Genomic DNA, 24,256 nt, shown 5'->3' with positions numbered 1-24,256 from the left:
AACAAAAGGGCCGCTAAGTTTAAATAGTTTCAAATGCATTACTTTAGACAAAATAACAGGTCAAATATAAACTTTGTTTTTCCTATTTCCACAGCACATATAAGGCTCTTAAATCACACACACACACACACACACACACACACACACACCCCAGCTGTTGTGACATGATGGCAAAATGATTAACCAAGTGAGACTGACGACTGTAAGGGACTCTGGGAGTCGGAAAGATGGACAAAAATTCAGGTCTGCAGTGTAGGGGACATAGGGCCCCACATCTGGTAAGCACTCGGCTTACCAGAGCAGGCTGTTACTACTCAATCTTCAAGCTGATAATAATTTACACACAAATTTACATTTCAAAATAGGCTTATGTAAGTAATAGACAAGATTGAAAGACATGTGTTTTGCCTGGAATGTCAAATTCTATGCCAACATTCTTTTTTAAAAAAGTTCAGTCCCTCTTTCAAGACTCAGTCAACTGCCACCTCCTAATTCTGATTGAGCTTTCCGTTTACCAAATAATCTAAGGCTTCCTACAAGGATAAAAGAGTTAGTGCTGTCTCAGCAGCAAGGGTTCCCTTCTAGAGTTGGTGACCAGGACTCCAAGGGCCAGGACTTTGCTCTCCTCTGCCAGTTCCTGTGGTTCCACGTGTGGGCTGTCACGGAAGCTAGCTCTCCAGACAGGCATGAGTCTCGCTAGTGGAACTAATGTCTTTACACCCTATTTCCCTGGGGTGAGACCACACTTCTCTCGCTTACTGTTGTGGTTTGAATATGAAATGTCCCAGGCTGATGACACTGGGGACATGGCAGAGCCTTCAGGAGGCAGAGCCTCTCTGGAAGAAGTGGCTCACTGGGGTGGGCCTTGAGACTTGACCGCCCTGCTCTACTTCCTGCATCCCTGCAGTTTCACCAGTGTGTGGCAGTGTGACCAGCTGGCCTCTTGTTCTGGCTATTATGCCCTCCCTGCCTGCTGCCATGTCTTGCCCACCACAACAGACCATATCCCCCCCTGAGAACCACAAGCCCAAACAAACCCCTTCTCCCGTAAGTTGCCTTGTCAGGCTGTTCTACCATTAGAAATAGAGAAGCGACTACGACTCTTACCCATTTCAATTTTACAAGCAGAAATACTGTGTTGGTAAAAACGAAGCGTTTCCTCGATCACATTGAAGGACTGAATATCCCAGAAGCCATCAGTACTCAGACCGGCCAAAAATTGGTCGTTTTTCACAGCTGGTCTTCCCGCTCTCCAGTGTGCATACGACAATGTGGTCTTATCAAACCACATCAAAGAGTTGTCTAGGAAAGAAACACATGTTTCTAGACTTAGAGTTAAATCAAGATTTCAGTTTCAATGTTAGTATTTCAGACTACTGAAATATTTCCTCCATTCCTTACCTTCTAAAAGACTGTCAGGTTAATGGTACCTTTAAAAAAAAATGTCTTCTAATTGTAACAGGAAATCATGCTTGGTTTTTAACTTGAAAATGTAAATTATAAATATGAAAAAAAAATTAACTGGAATGCCACTTCTTCTTTTTTGGGAGGGCTTCGGAGTTAAGGTTTCTTTGTGTAGCTCTGGCTGTCCTGAAATTTGCTCTGTAAACCAGGCTGGTCTCGAACTCACAGAGATCTGCCTGCCTCTGCCTCCTGAGCGCTGGGTTTAAAGGCGTGCACTATCACCACCAAGCTAGAATTCCCCTCTTTAGTAGCTTATTTGTCTCTTTTCATCAACCATCCATTCTCCTTTCAACTGCAACATAAACAATAATAACTATTTTATTTTTTAAAAAATTATTGATATCTTATAAAATTAGTGAAAGAAATTATTTCCTCTGGACACAACTGTGCATACTCGTGAATGAAAGGTTTTAACACGCTTCATTTCAATGTGGAGATCAAGTTTCTCAACAAACTGTGCTAAATAGTTGGATACTAACACACAAAATTATGAATGTGAGCTCCTTGCTGTTAACGCAATAAAAAACTAACTCAGTCAGGTGGTGGTGGTGCATATCTTTAATCCCAGCACGCGGGAGGCACGGGGATCTCTGTGAGTTCGAGGCCAGCCTGATCTACAGAGTGAGTTCTAGGATAGCCAGTGGTACACAGAGAAACCCTGTCTCAAAAAACCAATTAAAATAAAAAAAAATTGTTGCTATTGATAATACTATGACAAACTATGTAAGAGGGTATAACTTAATTTTACTAAATTTCTAGACAAAGGCAAAGGCTTCATTTTATGGCATCTTGATATATTCTGTTCCCCTGCATCACTCTTGTGCTTTCTCTCCCCAGTCCCTTTCTGTTTTCATGTTCTATGCATTCCATTCCCAGCGGGTACGATTCAAATATGTGTGCCTGAGTTTGGTGTCCTCCACACCGTTCCACCATTTCCAGGGGAGCATGCACTGAGTGCCCTGACCCTTTCCCCTAGAAAACTTTTCAATTTTAGGAGTGCTTATACTTTTATACAGTTTCTCACATCTTACATATCTACTTATACAGACTGAACTCTGGGTAAAATGGTCTTCTTGGAAAAGCACAGACATTCCCTGGAAGTGTGCGCTCTAGGGGAAGCACAAGAGAGAACCTAACAAGGAGAGGAGAAACAGAGCGCTTGGCCTGCTGGGATCAGGCCTGGAGCTGCTTTTTCTCACAGCTGTATTGCTTCCATGCTTGCTCTAATGCAACTCTATCACTGCGTCCCATCTGGATTCTTCTCTTTCCTCTTTCCTGAGCTCAGGAGCCATGACTACTGCTCGGGTAGAGACGAGAAGAAACGCCAGACTCCTCCATGACATGCCTACAGACGGATTTCCCTCCCTAACTGCAAGACCTCCGCGAACTTCGGGATACCTCTGATTTTCCTTCTACACTGGTCTATTTACTCTCTATGAGACACAGGTTTTAGGGTTTGTTCGTATCAGTGGTATTTTGGAGACATGGTGTTTAATCCAAATTTCAAATATCCTTCCCCACTCTTAGACTAAGAACCTTATCCTTCTGCTGCTTACTATATCCAAGGTAATGCTATAAACCCAAAGGGGCAGCATCATTAAAAATGTGTCTTGTGTTTGTTTTTTCCACATAGTTATAGTTATAACGGGAGTGCAAACTGGGGATATATATGGAAATGTGGTTATTTTTAATTAGTCTTGAGTTGCCAGAAGGAAGGGTGGAGATGGAAAATTACTCTCTACCATTTAAATCTAAGATTGGGGTAAGAGTGTGCGTGGTGGCAGAGCAGAGACACAAAAACCTTCATGGTATTATTACACCCCATGTTAAATACATAACACATACTGGTGCATTAATAAAGATGTTCTTTAAAGAATTGCATTTCTAGTTGGACGACGGTGGTGCACACCTTTAATTCCAGTACTTGGGAGGCAGAGGCAGTTGGAGCTCTTTGAGTTCAAGGCCCAGCTTAGTCTACAGAGTTCTAGGACAGCTAGGGCTGTTACACTGTGACAAAGCCACAGTCTCCACTTACTTTCATAGGTTATCCCTAGCATGACCCAGGAAGCCATATAATTGAAGTACAGAAGCTGCTCAACCACAAAGTCGTTCTCCTCTTCATTCCGAATACTCAGAATCTGGGCTTTTGAATCTGTCAAAACAAAAAAGGCCAATTTTAGCATTTACTTTGTACAGAATACTTTGTCTTCCCTTGAAAGAGTCAGGGAGTCCTACTTCCCAGACGCAGCTGCTCTGAACTGGCCATCAGCTAGCTATAGTGGCAGGCTGTGCAGTGTTCACACATTCCGATGTCCATCTGGCCCCCACAGGACACAGGGATCTGGGAGCTGAGAACCTAAGATGCCCACTTCTCTTTGCCTTCATTTAAAGGTCACTTTCTAAAGGCACAAATCCACACAATATTAATGGGATGCTGTTAAAGACTACCCTGTAATAATGCTTCTTTAGTATAGTTTTAATTATTGAAAATAGATTAATTTTTTTCTTCATACAATATATTCCAATTGTGGTGCCCCTCCCTCTACTTCCCCAGTTCCTCTCCACCACCCCTCCCACCTGGATTTACCACATTTTCTGTCTCTCATTAGAAAACAAACAGGCATCTAGGGGGTAAGAATAAAATAAGCCATAATAAGATTTAAACAAACAGAAAGGAAAGAACCCTAGAAAAGGTACAAGAAGCAGACATAGATGCAGAGGGCCACTCATGCACATGTTCAGGAATGCCAGAGAAACACAGGACCAGAGATCATAATATATATAAACACAAGAGACCTGTAGGGCCAAAATAACACTAAGAAATAAAAAGATAAAATCTGCAACAACTAAAAAAGAATAAAGAGAAAAAGCCCTGTCATGACATTATAAGGCAAGAAACCTCCAAAGACGCCACTGAGTCTTTTTGCTGTTGTCCATCCACTGCTGGGCACACAGTCTACCCTTAAGAGTCGCTTCCCCAGTGAGACTCTGAAGGGACAGCAGCCTACGCAAGCAGGGTGGCTCTGGCAGGTCTCGTCCCCACCCCTATTCCCTCTGCCTTGCTAAAAACAATTAGATTATATTCCTAAAACTGGTCATTTATTTGGCCACTTCCTCCTCCTGAGGCTGACTACCAAGGTCTAGCTATCAAAGTATTGGAATCCAGCAATCGGAAGCCCCCTTTGGCTCATCTAATTAACATGACCAATTAAAATTAAACACCTCATCCTCACATGGGGTTTTCCATTTTACCTTTATAAACCTCCATTTGCCTAGGTGCCACTTCTGTCTCCTCTCTATCCAGAGACAGTTCTTTGTCCCCCAGGACAAACGTTCCTGCCCTCTTTCTCTTGTCCCTTTCCCCTTCTCTTATGTCCCATGTCCTCTACCACCACGTTGTAGCCCATTCTAACCCAGACCTCCCCTTTTTCTCCTCTTAAAAATTACACCTGCAAGGTCATTTGCTGCTAATTGGTGTCTGAGTCAGAAAGCAGCCTAACCTTTCTTCCCCACTTAATAAAGGATCTCTCTGGGGAAACAGGTCTTTGGGTGTGGTTTGCACCTCATCCAGGGTCCAAGAGGGAGCTCCTGCTATGCAGGGGACTGGGGTAGGATTCAGACTCCTTTGAAGAAAACTAAAGTTTCATTTGCAAGTAGTTATCAATCGGACATAGCTTTTTGATTAGGGATGGCGGTAGGCGTGCGTGTCCACTTTTCCTTTCAGTTCTAGGACCCCATTGGGTTCTATGCATGCTGCCTCCGTCTCTGTGAGTTCATACTCTATGCCAGTATTTCTTAAAGTATATCTTGATATACTCTGACACAGAGGGTATACAATCTAGTGTCTCTCCACCCTTATTCTATCTTTAATTTTTTAAAAAATTTTTTGTAGAACTTCTCTTAAAACACATGCTCTTAAGACTCAGCACACTTTGAGGTATAATGACTTGATACTTTTCATAGGAACTCTGCACAAAGTTCATAGTTCCTTTCTTTCCATCATTCAGAAGTTACAGACCCTCAGGGTTTAGCTGGGAATTGCTCCAGTTCTGGTGGTACGTGGTCAGGGTCGGTTGCCTTTGACCTTGGTTCTGATGAGTGCTGTAACTGGGCTTCACGCCCGCCTGCACAGGGTGACCTAGTTCAGGTCAGTCAGTCTAGGCGCTCCACTGCCAGTTCTCTGCCCTCTCGTGTGAAAATCAGGAGAGCCAGTCACCAGAGCTACTCAGGAATCTTTGTAACGGCTGACATGCAAAGTGAGCACGTCCCAGTACTGGAGGGCAGTGGAAGATGCTTACGCAGTGTCTGGCAGTTGGCGTGTACCTCCCTCGGCGTGACTGTCTTATGTCTATTCTTCGTGATCATGAAGTTGTAGCAGGAGTTCTGGAACGGCACCCATGGCGTGTTCTGCACAGGAGGCGGACACTTAATGCTGCTGAACGGTTTGACCTCCTTTTCCGTCTCATCTAGGAAGAAGGGTTAGCGGTGAGAAATCTAATTTCAGACGTGAATGTTAGATCCTGTTCACAGTCATTAGATTTGATTTGTGGGAGACTTGCAGGAAGCGAGGAAGTAGCAGCCTGGCGAGGCTGGCTCTGTTTACCCTCAGATATAGCATAAAGAATGCTGGCTTTCTGCGGGGAGGGAATTATTTGACATAATTTTCTTACCCCTGCTGTGGAGTGCAGGAATGGTAAAAATGAGGTGTTTTTAGGTTACAGGAGTTTCTTTCTTCCTGCATTATCAAATGTCAAGTGCCAGGATCCTCCCAGGGGAGCTCTATAAACATATTAATTAACAATAGGCATCTAACTTTAACGGTGAGATTCACTCTCACGGTTCTTCTTACTGATAGCTCTAACTCTAATGAGATAACTTAATGAAATAGTTATTCCCTTAGCAAAATTAGAGATATCTTTTAAAACATGGCCTCTAGAATATTTAATCTTTTTCATTTTATGAAAGTCATGTAGTCTAGAAGATCCAAATATAGTAATGTAGAACTCAAAATAATTGAGAAAGATTTACTATGTCATAGTGACTATTGGGCATTTTTTTTCTTCCATTTTGTGACCAATCCCTTTGTCTCAGAGAATAATGTGTACTTTCTACCACAAACACACAAAGGTGGGCCCCCGATTGGGCTGGGGATTTCATAGCCAGCTCAGGCTGAGCCTGTTCGGTCCTGCGAGTTGGAAACGTGGGATTCAGAAATCATTAACTCACCTTTGGCCACAGGCAGAAGTGAAGGCAGCAGAGCAGCCCTGTTCCTCTACCCGCAGAGTGGAAAAACGGGGACACAGAAAGGACAGGCACGCGGCACGTCCTGGTTTTATGTTTTCTTGTTGGTGTCGGGATTTTTTTTCTTTGTTTCATTTTTGGTTTTTGAGACAGGATCTTACCATGTCGCTTTGGATGGCCCGTAGACCATGAGTTTGTTATGTGGACCAGGCTGGCCTCAAACTCACAGAGTGCCAAGTGCAGGGATTCTGAGGCTCCTTCTCCAGATGGCTGACCTACGCTTGTTGCTTGTTCGTAAGGTGGTGGTCAGAATGCCCTTGTGACTTAAGCTCCCTCGCCTGTGTTGCCGCTCCTTACAATCAGCTGAGTCTTTGTTTTTGAGACAGGGGTTTGCCTGTAGCCCAGGCTTTGCTAGGCTTTGCCCATCTTCTGCTTCACGCCTGAGTGCTGGGATTAAAAGTGTGTGCCACCACGCCTGGGAGCTTTAACCGTGGTTTAAGATGCTAGTTGTCAATGTTAAGAATGAATTAAGAAAGCGTTTCCATGAGTTAGTTTTGTAAATATATTTGAATAAAAACAGACGTAAGAGGAGGCTGAGTGACAATGGAACTCTATATGCCAGTCAGCATTGTCAGCTGATATAAGAAAGACAAAATCCAAAATAAAACTAATTACAAAAAATCTATAATCAATAATTCTTGAGTACAAATGTTTGCACCAAGTTTTGTTGGGGAAAAAAATTGACATGATGGAGCGGGAGATGGTTCAAGGGTTAAGAGGTGTCTGTTTCCCCAGAGGAGCTAGTTCAGATTCCCAACATCTACCGGCAGCTTAGAACACCTGCAACTCCAGTTCTGGAATGTGGCTTCCATGGACACTAGACACGCACAAGGTGCACCTGCACACATACTGCCAAAACACCCATACACACAATAAAGCAGTGAAAATAATTTTTTAAAAAGGATGCAATTTCCTTATAATCCCCAAATAAGATTTTGCAAAACCAAATGCCCAGAACTCTACTGCACTTGAGATCTACATACTTCCTGGGTAGTAGCAAATGGCGCCGGGTTGGTTAGCATCGCAGTCAGCTGTCTTCCAGAACCCGTCCGATTCTAAGATCACACAGTCATCAAGCTTCTCATTGTTGACAGCCCAGTTACTAAAGTGAAGATGTTTCCCGTCTGACCAGCCAAAGTTGAGCTCATCCTAGGAGGGGCAGAAAGCCATTTCAAAGAGACAATATTCACACCATCCCTTCCATATTATTTTAACCCATGAGGTCCGATAATTATCAGTTGTATTTTATATCTTGTTAAGCACTATTTTAAATGCTTGATAAATATTGGCTTGCTGAATCCAAGAGGGTCCCTCTCGTCTCCCTTTAACAAATCAGGGAACTGAGGGTGAGTGCAGGGCTAGGACCCCACTTCAGGTTCTTAGATCCTAGACTTTGGGGTCCTAACCATCATGTTCTGCTACCCACAGATCATCAGAACTGTGAGTTGGAGGCCAGAAAGCTAACGCGGAGTGCGGAGTCCGTGCATGGGGAACAATGGCGGCAACATGGCATACTAGGAAGACAGAAAGCTGGCTGTGCGCAGCAGTGCAATCACATCTGAGCTTCTGATGTGTGAGCCCGACCCTCCCAGTTTCCAGCCCCCGATCTGTGAGATGGCTGTGACCCAAGACTAGCCAACTGTAAAATGTTCATTTCCTCAGTCTCAACTCAGGCCAGTGTAGCTTACTCTGCTACACTGGTCTCTGGGGCAAAGCAGCCTCCTTTACAGTACTTATGTCATTCTGGAAGCCTCTAAACACTTGTCTGTAGAGCTTGACAGGGCCTGACCACCCACCTGTCTTGAGAATGGCTTTATGTGGTTGACATTGGAGTTTGAGGGATAGTTATGACATTTCCCATTTGTGCCTTAATAATCTTAATAATAATAATAATGCACTAGGCCTTAATAACCAATGCTGGCCCAACTGCAGGACAGGGCTAAGCATTTCTGAGGCCTGAGGGAAGGTCACACACAGGTTCCTTATTTCAAAACTAGGAAACAGCCAAACCTAGTGCTACTAAATGCTTCATTATTTTGGTAGTGCTAGGGGTTAAATCCAGGGTCTCTGGTTGCTAGCAAATCCTCCATCAGTTAATCAGGAAAGCCAATGGGGGCTTGATTTTACCTACGCTTTGGCCTACACTGTCTCAGTCTTCCTCTGTGCCACCAGCCCCTGCCAATGGCCTTTGGAGCTTCCTTCCAGCACAGATAAATCCTCTTGCGCTCCCTGTCCGTAATGAATGTGAAACTACCTGATCAAGACTATAGACCTAAACTTTCTAACATTTAATCTTTCATTGATCTAATCTGAACTTGGTTTTTCTAAGCTAACAATCTGTTTTAGCTACACACGGGAAGCCTGTTCATTTTTTTTTTTTTTTTTGTCCTTAGATACCAAAGGATTGTATCAAGTGGCAGGCTGTGGGTATTAGCTCCTTTGACAGTCCTTGCTGTCCGTTCCAGGTTCCACGCCTCTCTCTGACTTGTTCCCGGTCCCCTGCTCCTTCCCGATACTCACTACAGTGTCCTGAGCCTTGCTTCACCCTTCTGTCCCAACCGCTGGCTTTTGGATGTCTCCAATACTTAAATGACACACTGCTGTCACCTGCTCTGGATTTCATATAACCCAGAGCTGCTGTGCCTGAGATACGGTGAACATGCTCTACTTCATGTCAACGTTATTTTCTTTAAAGACGTAAATAAAAACGACTGTCCCCACAGCTCAGGCTCCCTGCTGCTCCCGTTCTCGCTATACTTTCCTAGGTAGTGTCATGTTATTAGAATAAACAGTTTCACATCATCTCTTTTCTGTTATAAAATTTTTAATTGCTTTCAATATACACCGTTACATCTTCTTATCCTGTCAAGTTCCGAAGATTAAAGGCAGCTTGTGAAGACACACAGACAACAGGCGCACAGGATACGTAAAATGAAGGGCGAAGGGAGAAGAGACCCACAGGTCAAGACTGAAAACACAAGAGGGCACAGTTGGTCGAGCAAGCCATTCAAAGGTGGAAGGAAAGAAAAGACAGCATAAAGTGGTCCTCTGACCTCCACATGTGTGCCCCCCTCTCACACCATGTGCACACACGCACGTGTGCACACACGCACATGTGCACACACGCACACTATAAAGATGATAGAAAACAGACTAAGGAAAAATACTAAAATCATTAAGTGGGAAATGGGGAGAGTTATGTAACTGCTTTAAAAATAAACCCATAAATACAGTAACTCAAGAACACACACCAAAATGCTAACCCACTGGTAGACTACCGATACTTTAGTACGAGTGACTTTTGATTCAACAGCGAGACTCTTGCTCAGCAGCTTGGGCTAATCTGGAACTCATCCTAGAGCCCAGGCTGGCCCTGAATTTATGACAATCCTCCTGCTTCAGCCTCCCAAGTGTTGGCATTACACTTCGCTAACAGTGATTTTAATACAAGTGATTTTAATTTTCCTTCTTTTAATTTATTATAGCTTAAAATTTTAAACCTTACATGTACGTGTGTGTATGATATGTGCATGTCAGCGTGTATGTAATGTGTGTATGATGTGTGCATGTCTCTGTGTATGTCTGTGTGTGTATGCTGCATGTGTATGCCTCTGTGTATAATGTGTGTGTGTCTGTGTATGTGTGTGAGATATGTGTGTGTTTGTGTATGTGTGTGTGAGATGTGTGTGTGTGTGTTTGTGTGCACACACTGGTATATGTGCCATGGCTTGGGTGTGGAGGTCTAAGGACAGCCTCAGGTGACAGTCTTTACCTTTCACCTTGTCCGAGAAAGGCTCTCTCGTTTGCCTCTATGACTTAACGTCTTTCTGCTAACTCTGAAAGCGATGGAAAACTCTCCATACTTCCTCCACACCCAACCCTACCAGACTTTTAAATTCTTCCTTTCTCATCTTGGTTGAGGAGACCTGACAACTTCTGATTCTAGCTCGGCCAAACTAAGACGAACAAAAAGAAGCGCTCAGTGAGCCATACCCACTAGAAGGTTTCTGAAGACCCCAATCTTCCACTTTGTGTCCAAAGACAACTGGCATAAAAACAGACACCCATGGAATTAAGCTCATACAGTTTTAACACGCTGCTTTCTTTGGGTCTACAAGAGGAGCTAACGGGAGGAACGGCAAACTTACATCTTGACTGGAGAGTCCGATCCAGAAGGAGCTGTTGCGCAGCGTGGCCTGCACGGAGAGGAAGGCCTGTTGGTAAGGATCTGTGATGCTCACCAGCCGCATGTTCTCTTTCAGACACTCCTTCAGAGCGCCGTGCCAAGTCACAGGCTTCGAGATGATTTTGTACAGGTTATTTAGATATTTTACAGTTTCTGACTTTGTCTCCCAGGGCTGTCTGTCTTCAACGTCTATTGTAGAAGAAAACAATAACAAGAGTTCCTTCCGTGCACTCTGTTAAGTCATCGAGGCCTGTCGGATTTCCAGAGCTCATCCCTTCCTGGTTTACTTCAGACATCACTACTTCAGAACTTTGCTGAGAGATTAAGCTATATATTGCTGAATGGCTTAGGAAAATTTAAATGATTTGCAACTTCCTGAAATCAGGACACTTCCGTTTAGCTGTTCTCATTTGGGAGAAGAAAAGCTAAACAAAAAAGTCGCCCGCAATAAGATTATTATTCCACCTCCTTTGTGTGAACTGCTTTGCCAGGAAAAGTATTTCAAAGTCTCCCCCTTACAACATCTTGATCAGCCCCACCACCTGAATGGCCGGGGACCCTTTCTAAGAGGGGGACAGAAAGACTGTAAGAGCCGGAGGTTGGGCTGAATTGGAATGGAGCAGCATCTTTGGGTCATAGCAGGATTGCAGCGCTTGTAAACTCCCAGCGGCTCGGGTCCCTGAAGGAGACTGCACGAGACCAAGCCTGTCCTCTTTGAGCATGGACTGGGAAGTGCTTCACCAGTCCCAGCCCCAGCTGAAGCCCTATGAACAGCTGATGACTCTGTGGACAGAAGGTTTCTTTAAGACTGTGGCTACCAGTAGGTTAGCCAGGCTCTGGCTGCTGGCTCCACAGCCAGGACTATACAAGCCGCAGAACGTGGTGTCAAGGGGCTATTGAGAAATAAAGGAACTGAAGTTTTGGGAGGGAGTAGGGAGATATGGATGGGTGTGGAAGGAGTTGGGGGGCATGTGTTTGTGTGTGTGTGTGTGTACCAAATGCATTGTATGAAATTCTTAAAGAATCAATAAAACTAATTTTTAAAAGTGTTCCTTTATTTCAAGTGGCAGAGCTACCCTGAAAAGGAGTTTGCAGAGCCACTTGTTACTGCCTTAGGGTTCTTATCTGAATAAGGAAGTCATTAGAGAGGGTGGGCCAAAGGGGCAAAGATTAATTTAGCAAGAGAAGCTTTGCCAAGGTACATAAAATTCGTGCTTAAACTTCTCATTGTGTAGCAAACACTTTTACTTAAACACTTGTCAAAAACGTATCATGGTCAATTAAAAATAATGCAATGCATTTTTAAAAAACTGGGTGGTTTCTATTTAATTTTTTTTCTTCTTACTATGTAGCCCTGGTTGTCCTGGAACTCACTACGTAGATCAGGCTGGCCTTGAACTTACAGAGAGGTTCAGTTGCCTGTGCCTCTCCAGTGCAGAGGGGTCTGCCACCATATCCAGCATGGGTGGTTCCTACTTTTGAAGCACGTATTTTACATTATTTTGACTATGGGAAGATACAGACGGCTTCATGCACAGTGTTTCCTCAAATTTCTGTCAGCTAAATTTAACAGTCAGTGTTTGTACAGTACTGAATTTTTCCTCGGATAAAAACAAAAATCTGCAAAATATCTAAGTAGAAAGAACATCCAACCACAGCTTACTAGAATATTGAACTATGACTCTCATTAGACAACTATTAACATGTTCTACTATAGATTTAATTTTATATTTAACTGTGGTAATAATACTTGAAAAAAACCCACAGTCTATAAGTCATAATCTGCTTCACTGTGTCAATATGAACTTGTCTATGCTAAAAATGTAAGCTACACAACTATAAAATTATATAAATTTATTCGTAAGACTTTAGCAAGGAAGCCTGTCTAACAGCAAAAAGTATGGTAGATTATCAAGGTGACAGCCGATACCTGAGTACTTCTGACAGAGAGACAGAGAATGGAGGTCGGAGCAGGAAGTAAAATTCCAGGTCCCAGTGTACGGCGACTTTTTGAGATTGAGAATCAGGGCACAGCGGTATTGAGACTCGTCATCAAAGAGCTGGAAAGAAAAGAGTAGCCCAGTTATGGGACTAATAGTGGTGCAGAAGAGTTTGCATCTTGGTGTTTCTTCTTTCCCCTACAAACCAACAAATGAGGCAGGGCCAAAACCAACCCAAAACTCTTGAGAGAACTTACCGTGAAACTTCTAAAGGACAAAAAGACAGCAATAGCAAAACCATGCTGTTGTGGAATATTCCTTTTTCACTGTGTGAAGATGCGGCGTTGTGATTGGTTTATAGAAAGCTGAATGGCCAACAGCTGAGCAGGATTTTCGGGGCAGAGAGAATACTGGGAAGAAGAAGGGAGAGGGCAGAGAGGCCAGGAGCCGGATTCGGAAAGAGTCAGACACACAAAATGGGGTAGAGGTGTAGATAGAGGTGGTAGAGTGTAGATCAAAAGATATGATATGGATTGACTTAAGTTAAACAACCAGCTAGGAACAAGCCTAAGCTATCAGCTGAGGTTTTATAATTTATACTAGTCTTCACGTTGTGATATGGAAGCTGGAAGAAGCGACAGAAAAATCTGCCTGCACCATGACAAACATTTAAGACATTAAAAAAATAATGGAATTAACTTTAGAAATTAAAAAATGTTAACATAGATACACATATTTTCAAACAAAGAAAGCCTCTTAGAAGTAAGATAAAAATGACTACAGGAATGCTTCAAATTTTTTTTCTATTGTTTTGTTTTTCAAGACAGGGTTTCTCTGTAGCTTTGGAGCCCATCCTAGACCTTGTTCTGTTGACCAGGATGGCCTCAGACTCACAGAGATTCACCCGCCTAATCCCAGCAGAGGTGGGCAGAACACTGAGTTGAATGCCAACCCGGTCTACAGAGTGAGTTCCAGGACAGCCAGGCCACACAGAGAAACCTGGTCTAGAAAAATAAAAACAAAAAGGAAACGGAAGACTGATAAGGCACCTCCCTGGGCGTTGTCTGTGAGGACCGCTTCAGAGAGGAGTAGTTGAAGGAGAAACACTCACCCTGAATGTGGGTGATGCTAACCCGTGGGCTGAGGACCCACACCTTAGAAAAGGTGGGGAGGGCAGGGAAAGTGGAAGGGAGTGGCAGCCCTCCCCACTCTGCTCCCTGCCCGGTACACTGTGAATTACCGTGTCCCCCATCACCGTGGACAGAAACCTGAAACCACAGTTCACAATAGACCTTTCCCGCTGAGCTATCCAGGCGCTGCAGTTACCTTGACTCAAAAGTATCTAACTAATACAGATGCCTATAGGGGAAAAAAAAAATCACACAAAAATCCTTAGGCAACATCTTTCTAAATACTGGTAAGACAATCAAGAAAAAAAAAAAAAAAAAAAAAAAACAACAACACGCCATTGTCAATGGTTTAAAAGGAAGGTGGAACATTTCACCATGACCTAAAGGAAGATGAGAAACGATGAGATGCGGTATCCCACATTCCCAACTCGGGTGACTGACAAGTGTCTGATTACCCCTAAGATCCAGCAGAATCTCATCAGGGATTTCACTGTTGCGGCCATCGCAAGGTGTCTGTCTCACCGCTGTCAGTCTCGGGCCCCTTTCCCTTCCTTGTTTCCCACTAACAAGAACATCGACCCGAAATCAAACCTATGGCATCTGCACGAGAGAGAGGAACGATGAGCGGTTATTGTTTGGTCTTTTCCCCTTGAGAGACGGAGGTGGAGCGCTCACATCCCCCACCTCAGGTCAAACATTTACATTGGTCTCCGGATAATTACAAGGTTGTGAGGTGTGTGTGGGGGAGTCTGCGCCACTGTGAGAACCAGGGCGCCCACCTGAAGACTGCGGGCTCAGAGCTGTCCTGACGTAGGTCACCTGGTTAGCACGTGCAGCCTGCGCCTTTGAATGTACGTGCGGAACTGCGCAACTATCACCTCAGTCGGTGTTAGGTGATTTTCGCTTTCTAAAAAGGAGCCTCGTACCTCCACAGCATCCCCCTTCCAACCAACCTCCTTGGCTGTTGGAAACCACTCTTTATGCCGTCTTTCTTAATCTGCCTGTTTGGATCATGCCGTAGAAATGGAACTAAGCAACAGGCTATTCATTTAGTATTATTATTAAAAACATTTTGGGATAGGGTTTTATATATCCCAGACTGGTCTCAAACTTACTATGTAGATGAGGGAAACTGAAAATCCGACCCCCCCCCCCCCCCCCCCCCCCCCCCGTCTCTATCTGCCGAGTGCTAGGATTACAGGCGTGTGCCATGCTGCCCGATTTACGTGGTGCTGGGAATCAAACCCAGGGATCTGTGCCTGCTCGACAAACACTCTGCCAAGTGAGCGCTATCCCCAGTCCCTAGGCTGCTGCTCTTGATTTAGTCATTTAAGGGAGATGCAAGTGTCCCCAGCAGTCCACAGATGACTGAAACAGAACTCACACTTGCTGGGATGCTCAGCCTCCGACCGGCCAGCAGCGGGTGGAAGTTGCTGTAGGTCAGGTTTCTGCCATCTGTCCACTTGCTGAATCTGTCGTAGGCAGTCCAGCGCAGACCAATCCACAAACTACTTTCCATTTCCGGAAGCAAGGATGTAATAAAATCTGTTAAAAAAGGAAATTTTTAGAAAAGCAGTTGGTTCCAGAGAGATAGAGAGCCCCAATGACCTGAATTGGATTTTCAGAACCCACATGTTGGAAAGGAAGGATAGATTCCTTAGTGCACGCTGTTCTCCAATTTTCACATGTATGCACGTAAACACGCGCGCGCGCGCGCGCACACACACACACACACGTACACACAAATAAAATTCAAAAACAGTAGAAAAGCGTTTGGATTATCTATCAAGATAGCCTTTTACCTTTTCTATGGAAAAATGGTTTCATTATATAACTTTATTTTAATTCCCCACAGCCTCCTAAAACTAACTTGGCTCCCAACCCGGAATGAAACAAGGTTCCCCAGCACACAGCACTTTCTCAGCTGCGCTGGGGCCCTAGGCTTGGTCCCCAGCGTTACAAAAAGACAAACAAAAGCCACGCCTTCCCAGCAGGCCTGGTACCTTGTTCACTCTTGCTCAGCACAGAAGGAAGGGTACCACCGTAGGTATGGCAGATGCTACTTGCTTGAGAAAATGGAACCTGCGCAGAGTTGACCTTTAAAAAGCACTGTAAACAAGAGACACACATGAAGACTCTCAGATTCAGGTGCAAGAAAACCGCACAAACAGAAACCGCCTCACCCTTTGGAGCATTGCTATCAAGCTGTGAGCTATGGGAATCAACAAAGCACTCTCGCACGACTTCAAATTTATACCTTGGATATAAACATGTGACGGGCAACCTTCGAGCTTGCATGTGTGTTTTAAAAGACGTCTCACTGTGATGCAGTTTTTGTACTCGGCTGACCATCTCGTAATCTCGTTTAGTTCTCAAAACAAATGAGGAAACTGAGGCACAGCAAAGCGAAGCAACTTGATCTGTGAGCAAAGTAACTACGGCGTGGTAAAATGGGCACTGTGATCCTATGCCATCTGACATCGAAACCCGGGCTCTCAGTCATCACCTCTAGATAGTAAACACATCTCTTTTCTTCTGGGTAAGACATTCTAATTCAAGCTTATATCACTATGCGCATTAGCATAGTTCCAGCACCTTGGGGGGACTTAAAAAGATAATCCTTTTTTTTTTTTTTTCAATTCAAAATGTGGCTGGCATCATAGCTCAGAGATAGTTACACTGCCGGCTGCCCCGGCCCACAACTAATCCAGACATCCACATAGTCCCAGTTTCGCTACAGGTGCTTCTGCTGTCAAATACATCTCTTCCTTTCTCTGAGATTATGAACAGTTTAGGGAGGAGTAGTTTGTTTCAAATAGCGCTCCCTGAATCATTCTCCAGTTTTCTTCAGTTCTCTTACAGACTGGCTGCTTCAATGAAGTTGAGCCACAAGCAGTCACTTGGAGATTTCCAGAAACAGGCCCAGAAGGACCATGCTGGGCTCCAACAGAGAAACCCAGCATTGAGGACGGTAGAGCAGAAACAAGGAGCTCGCTGCCATTGATGGCTTTGTGGGGTTCTGGCACCAGCCTGGCCTGAACCCCTTTCAACTTTCAAGAGAGAAAGAGAAAAAAAAAAGTGGTCACATTTGGTGACAATTTCTTCTTAGCAACCCAATAATCTTGTAACAGATGGAGACCGCAGTGTAGCACGTACGCCCCAAAGAGGCGGGCAGAGAACTCACCGTTCCCCAAACCTAGCTCATCACTAAACTCTCACATGGGCGAAATCAAAGATAAGCACTTTGTAACACACCTGTGCTCTCTGACCTAAGGTGACTGACGACGCTACTTGGATTTTCTCCTTCAGGGAGAAAAGGAAAGAACAACCTTAAATGAAGTCAGTTTCCTCAGGGAGTGGGGTTAGCTGCGACCATTCAGTGGACTGTGAGCCATTGTCAGAGCAACTCCAGCAACTTTGGTGTTGGGAACGATAGAGTACAAAGGCCTATAGGCATTCCTAACTTGAGAGAGGAGATCGATAGCGCCTGTGATTCTGGTACCAGGCATGTTGGAGGCCCCTCTCCGAGAGGCGTCTGGCTGGGCTGCCCTTCTACCACAGGCCGTACAAGCAGAATGAAAGCAATCGTGGCTTACACAGTGCAGCAATTCCCTTTTTACCTTATTCTGAAACGGAATCCATTCCCCAGTACACCGGACTTTAGCCGCAGGTTCTGGACTGTATTTCTCTAATGAAGACACATTGTGCTTTTCACAGACGAACGGCAGCTTGTCATTACAGTCTGATAGTTTACTTAAGTCTGGAAAAGGAGAGCCGGAATTGCGATGATGAGAATCTTTTGTTCGGTGCATTTTAATAATAAGAAAGATGGGCTTCTTTTTTATCATACAGTTTCTGGTGCTAGGGATGGCCTGAAGTCTACCCTCAGCCCCAAGAAAGGCTCTTTAAAGCAGCCATTCCTGATAGTTAAACTATATTCTGGGCCTTTTCTACTCATTTCTGACTGTACTATAATCATATCAGGAGGTTATAGGACAGTGATATAGCCTGTAAAAATTACACACCTGGTAAAGCAGCCATGGCCCCCTGAAGAAAGATGGCATGGGACAGGAAGGGAGTGGGCAGGGCTGTCTAAGGGGGCAGAGGCACTGCCTGCTCAGCCTTGCGAATTCATCTGTCTGCTTATCAGTTATGAACGTGCTAAGCTTAGGCTGAAGTAACTACTTGAGGATAAAAATAACTGAAAATGTCCACACTGGGAGGAGCTTTTATTTGGAATCCGAGTGACTGTCATCAGTGGTAAATGAAGAAACCACCGAACCTTCAATCAAAGAGGGAGATAGATTAGGCGGCCACTGGATTTGAAGTTCACATACTACATGGTCAACGCTGAAGTATCAGAAAAGATCTTACTGGCGGGGCGGCGGTGGTGGTGCTCGCCTTTAATCCCAGCACTCAGGAGGCAAAGGCAGGTGAGTTCTAGGCCAGCTTGGTCCACAGAGCTAGTTCCAGAACAGTTAGGGCTGTTACACAGAGAAACCCTGTCTTGAAAAACAAAAACAAACAAACAAACAAACGCAAGAACAGACTTTACCAAGAAACCACATCTTGGCTGAGATGCGCAAGCATTCATCTCCAAAAGGAATGGAGAAACGATGCCACGAGCGTCGGGATCTGAAAGAAAGTAAGCGAGGTGACAACTCCCAATGTAGTTACATGTCCTATCTGTCTTCTTCACCCTAAATTATTGCGGTTACCAGTTTCACGTTAACATTATTTTTTTTTTTATACCACTTCTGGATACCAACATGCGAATGACCTCGGTTTCCCGAATGTCTGTATTAGTGTTTCAAACTGTTTAGAACAGCGATCCACTGGCACGGGGCACGCAGGACGGCTTCTTTTGCGATCAGTGGATGGAGCTGGTATCTAAGCTGTGACGTACCTCAGAAAGTAATGGTCCATGGGGTTGGCGCTTGTTTTCACCCACCACTTCTGCTCCTCGCCGGATATCTGAAAACCAACCACACGCCGTCCTTACACGCGCTAGATATCCTGGGGGACTTTCGACCTAAAATTCTGTTTTATTGTAACGCAAATCATGAAAATCTCCACACACTCCAGTGCTTGGTCTCAAAAAACTATATACACCAGGACCTTCCAGCAAAAATATAATTGGACATATCTTGTTTTATATATTCATAGGTTCTGTTGAGATTCAGAAAATGATTGCTCTAAGCATAGCCATATATACTTGGGCCAATGTATTAATTGGGCATATAGTGTCTTAACTCGGGTAATTATAAGTTGTTTAAAATACTAATTTCCCTCCCAAAGCTATTTTGCAATTTAATTTTATTTCTTAATTTAATTTCCTACTAGTAGAAACAAGAAATTAGCTACCAAGTTTTTGAAAATTATAAAGAATAAGGAAGGATTAGTCAACAAAGCAGGACTCATAGGGGCCTATGGAGACTGAACTGACAACCAGGGAGCCTGTATGGGTGTGACCTATGCCCTCTGCCTATATGTTATGGCTGTGTAGCTTGGTGTTCATGTGGGACTCCTAACAGCAGGAGCGGGGACTGTCCCTGACTCTTTTGTCTGCTTTCGGGACCCTTTTCCTCCTATTGGGTTACCGATCCAGCCTTAACAGGAGGGGAGGTGCCTCGTCTTACTGAGACGTGATTTGCCATGTTCGGTTGATATCCCTGGGAAGCCTGCCCTTTTCTAAGGAGGAGGAGTGGATCTGGGGAGAAGGGAGCTGTGGGGGGGACTGCGAGAAGGGAGGGGAAACTGTGGTCAGGATGAGAGAATAAATAAGTAATAAATAAAGAATAAGGATTATTTACATTCTCTACTGATATCTACCAAGCTGATATTTATTATCAATCATGTGTATTTTAATACACTAAGCAAGTCTCTTTAGTCTTCCTAGCATGGAACAATGGTTTTGGATGTTGTAAAGCAAATTGTATTTTGAATGAGCATTTAATCTCTCTCCCCATCTTCTTCCATTCTTTCCTCCTCCTTTACAATCTCTCAGCCAACTCTTTATCTGTCTACCTATATAGTTCAGACTGGTATGTTCTCAAACTCACAATTTTCCTGTCCCAGCCTTCTAAGTGCTAAGATTATAGACATATATTACCATGCATGGCTAAGATTTGTGTTTTATAGACTTCAGAACTATTTTAGTGAAATAAATGTAAGTATAAGAAATTAAAGTGCATTTGACGTGCTAGAAAGATGGCACTGGTTGCTCTTATAAGGATCCAGGTTCAATTCCCAGTATCCACACTGGAGCTCACGACCTGCTGTGACTACAGTTCTAGGGGACGCCCTCTTCTGGCCTCTGCAGGCACTGCACAAATGTGGAAACGGCATATTCAGGCAAATACATAACATAAAAATAAAGAAAATCTCAAAAAAAAAAGCATCTGTTTCAATTACGTTTGCTATTTTGGTTCTGATAGCTTTCAGTTCTGCAAAAGACGATATTGTGGCAAGATAGCTGTGATTGCTCGCACAGTACAGGACAGCTTCTTCGTAGTTTAAGTGGGGGTCGTCAACAAACCAGTATTCGCTTCTTTCGATTATAACGGGGGGCCCGTGAATTCCAGCGCGCTCTAAAGAAGAAAACGGAATTACAACCGTGACGGTCAAACAACATGGCTAAGCATGGGTGTGTTCAAAATGGGTCCTATGTAGTAGCTACTACTGTTTAGATAAGTGTGCCTCGAAGGCCTGCTGGTGACCAGCCCAGGATTCTTTTGGCAGGTGGAAGACCCATTAAGAGGCAAGGCCTAGTCGGAAGTCTGGTTATACTGAAGAGTGTCTTCACAGGGGGCACTGTGACCCTGGTACCTCCCTTTCCTCCTTCACAGCCCAGCATCATGAACACCTTATTACATCACCTGCTCCCTGACCCAGGACATCCTGTATCACCACAGGCCAAAGTGCTGCCTGCTCCCAGGTGAAACCTCAAAGTTCTAAGACAAAAGGAGCCTTTAATAAAATGTAATGATCTCAGTTAATTTAACCCCATAACCCACTAAGATTCTGGCTCTCTGACCGGAGGAAGTGTTGTCTATAACAAAATAAGGACTTCTGAGTCTGTCGCTAGACCGGCTGCCCTGTGCTCAGAGAAAGAAACTCCATCTCTGCTCCTTCATCCCCATACCATTCAGGCACCTCTGCTGCCTGCAGGCATCTCACTTGAGCACGTGAGAAAAAAAAAATTAGCAATTAACAACAAACAACACGCATGATCAAAAAAGATGGAAGCAGCTCCGGCTGAATTTTGGCGCTCAGCTTACCTGGATTGTACCAGTCAGGTATTTGGGGAGTGCTACCTGCAAAAGGAAGAGAACAATGGCTTATGGTTAGTTCTGGATTATAAAGCATGTGTCCTGGAAATGGAGTCATGGAAGTGATATGAGGCCTTGTGGGGCTTTTATTTTGGAATGTTGAGTTAGGAATTTCTGAGCGGAATGTTTCAGGGTTTATATGAACACGTGGCTTTCATGCTGATCTTCTACAGAGGCAGACTCATTAAGTATTGCTAGTAGTCTAGCATTGAGTATGTAGTTCAGTGGTAAAGTACTTGCCTAGCATGTACAAGGCCATGGGGTCAATCCCCATTATAAGAACAGAAAGAAAGACTTGCTGGCTGTCTTTTAGAAAGTCTTTTGTATTAAGGAAGTCACAAAGAGCACGTGACCAGCAATTAGAAAGTACAAACAGCAAATGATGATTCTGAAGCCATCATACAATGCACCGAGAGGTACGGCAAGGGCTGTATTGTTTGTTCTACTGGATCCTGAGTATCTAGTCTGTGAACATGGGGTGGATTTTTACAAATTCCCAAGATGGTATTGGAAAAATACACAATGGTGTAGTAGAGATGCTTTTTTTTTTTAAAAAAAAATTTCTTTCTTTATTTATTTAATTATTATGTATACAATATTCTGTCTGTGTGTATGTCTGCAGGCCAGAAGAGGGTACCAAACCCCTTTACAGATGTTTGTGAGCCTCCATGTGGTTGCTGGGAATTAAACTCAGGACCTTTGGAAGAGCAGGCAATGCTCTTAACCTCTGAGCCATCTCTCCAGCCCCATATTAGAGACTCTTTTAAGAAGATTAAATAAAATGGAGGAAAACAAGTAAGTCACTCAGGATTCTGGGATGGAAGCAGGAAATATGGTATGCTTCACAGGATTAAAGCCGGGTCAGTATCCACATGCCCGTGCACACCTTGTCTTTGCAATGCTCTGGATGAGATGCCCGACTCCAAGAGCCTCCAGTTTCTACTCCATAAACAAGTGCCTCTACTCACAAAGGCGGGGAAGATCACAGGATTGGGCCTAAGAGGCACCAGGACGATGGCCCTCACGGGATTCCAGAGGTTTCCCACATCATTTGCATATCAGCCGCAGTCACACTGATTGCAATAAATATATAATTTGCTTAACCTTAGAAATTATGGGATAAATTTGTTAAGCCTCATTTGATGTGGTCTGGAAATTCATGTGGTCATGAAATCCCAAAGCACCAGAATCCCTTCCTCAGAGGCTGCCTACACAACATGTGTGTTTAGTTTTTCTCTTTGAGACAGCTCTCCAGGTTTTGGATACTTTTCACCGATAGTGCTACAAGACAATTAAAGTTGTACATGGCTTCCTGTTTATAATCTTGTCAAAGACAGGGTGTCACTACGTAGCCCAGGCTGACAGCAAGTCTGGCTGTCTTGTCTCAGCCTGAGTGCCCGGAGTTTATAGGTGTGTACCACTCTGCCTGATCTCCCTGTCCCCACCTCTCTGTCATTGCAGGCTCTACTGTCATTTTAACTAGTTTCTTGAATTTTAATTTACATAAAATATTAGCATCTTGGAGTTCACTGAAAATTGCTTCTAAAATTTACAAGAATCTGTTAGATACTGGTTTCTTTATCATTGCTTCATTCTCCCCAGGTTGCCTCCTAGTGCAGGGTTTGCAGTGTTGAAGGTGAAGAAAAGCAGTAAGGACCACTTGCCTTTTGGAATCTGGCATACCCAGTCAAGCTGTGCATCACAGGCAAAAGGCTTCAAATAAACAAATTTTCTCTCGTCGTAGAAATACCAGCTTCTTAGCCAAGGACTGTCAAGTACCTAAAGGAGGAAGAGGATGGCAGAATATTCTGAAACTGTTGCAGCTCTTTGTAAACACTGTAAGCTAGGGTATCCTTCTCTACTTTAGTTCCAGCATCTGTCATACTCACAAAATTAACGGATGAAGGCATGGAATGTTTAAACGGTAGCAGCTTGGGCAAGAATTTTCCAAGTGACAAAGGAAACAATGTTGTGTTTATGTTCAAAAGGCTAATTGTTCTCTTTTTTGTTGTTGACATAAAACTTTAGACTTTATACTTTTTTCATTTCTTTTTAAAATTATAATAAAACTTCTCCTTGTATGCATTTATTGTACTGTGTTGCAGAAGATTTTATGCTAATATATTATATGCTAGTGTATATTATATGCTAATATATGTTATATGCTAATATATACTGGTGTATATTATATACTGGTGTGTATTATTATATGCTGGTGTATATTATATGCTGGTGTATAGTATATGCTGGTATATATTATTATGCTGAGTATCTCACACTTTCCAAGTTTGGGAAAGACTAAATAGAAACAGATATTTATTTTGATGGTATTTAAGTCAGACTATAACAGAGCAGATCAGAAAGTGACAGAGACACCGGGCCCAGCAACCCGGGCTCTGGCTTTGGTGTCGCTGTGCCCCTTCTAGGATGTGTGACCCATTTATGCTCATGGTTCAGGACTGGAAAGAATGCTGAAGGCATGAGCTGGGAGGAACCTCCATCTCTCTTATGATTCTTTTTCTCTTGGGGCCAAATTCATGGCTACTGTGGTGGGAAAGACATGCATCTCTTGACGGGAGAACACGGCCCTGGCTGAGGTTCTTCCTGATGCTGGTTGTATTGGCACCTCCTCTATTCATTCACTTTGTTTCCGGTAGGTTTAAAATCTCTTTATACGTGGAGGTCTATGTACCTTTCAAATCCAGTTCACTGCATCACTGTTCTAGACCATTCTGAAAACTACTTCAGCTTCTCTGAGGTTTTTACCTGCTCTGAGTTGTGAATCCTGTAAAATGGACGATGTTGTGATGCTGACCCTGGGAAGAGATACTCTGAAGACTGCATTCTTTCCGTTTTCACTCGCATCCACCTTACCTTCCCGACCCTCTTGGATTACGGAGTGAA

The 24,256-nt window shown here is 43.8% G+C and overlaps 1 protein-coding gene and 1 long non-coding RNA gene across 3 annotated transcripts in view; one reads left to right on the top strand and one right to left on the bottom strand.

Moving 5' to 3' along the window:
• The window catches only part of LOC126488921 (lymphocyte antigen 75-like), a 115,433-nt gene that overhangs the window by 49,054 nt on the left and 42,123 nt on the right, over positions 1-24,256 (bottom strand). Inside the window, 14 exon segments of the mRNA XM_050122792.1 lie at positions 1,108-1,302; positions 3,500-3,616; positions 5,763-5,930; positions 7,749-7,914; positions 10,914-11,140; positions 12,882-13,011; positions 15,406-15,566; positions 16,025-16,130; positions 17,642-17,781; positions 18,577-18,656; positions 18,928-18,995; positions 20,436-20,611; positions 21,302-21,333; positions 23,013-23,131. Coding sequence (XP_049978749.1) covers positions 1,108-1,302; positions 3,500-3,616; positions 5,763-5,930; positions 7,749-7,914; positions 10,914-11,140; positions 12,882-13,011; positions 15,406-15,566; positions 16,025-16,130; positions 17,642-17,781; positions 18,577-18,656; positions 18,928-18,995; positions 20,436-20,611; positions 21,302-21,333; positions 23,013-23,131 — 1,885 coding nt within the window.
• LOC126488928 (uncharacterized) lies at positions 5,823-9,567 on the top strand. Of its 2 annotated transcripts, none has more exons than XR_007588818.1 (3): positions 5,823-5,949; positions 8,194-8,338; positions 9,231-9,567. It is a non-coding gene; the product is annotated as an uncharacterized lncRNA (long non-coding RNA). The 2 variants fall into 2 exon arrangements; XR_007588819.1 differs by having other exon boundaries at positions 9,159-9,567.

The sequence above is a fragment of the Alexandromys fortis genome, unplaced genomic scaffold, assembly GCF_014885135.2.
Source record: "Alexandromys fortis isolate MF-2015 unplaced genomic scaffold, M_Fortis_MF-2015_v1.1 scaffold_8_9099976_23576923, whole genome shotgun sequence".
NCBI lineage: Eukaryota > Metazoa > Chordata > Mammalia > Rodentia > Cricetidae > Alexandromys > Alexandromys fortis.
The sequence above is the reverse complement of the archived record's forward strand: the minus strand, read 5'-3'. Positions and strand labels throughout refer to the sequence as shown.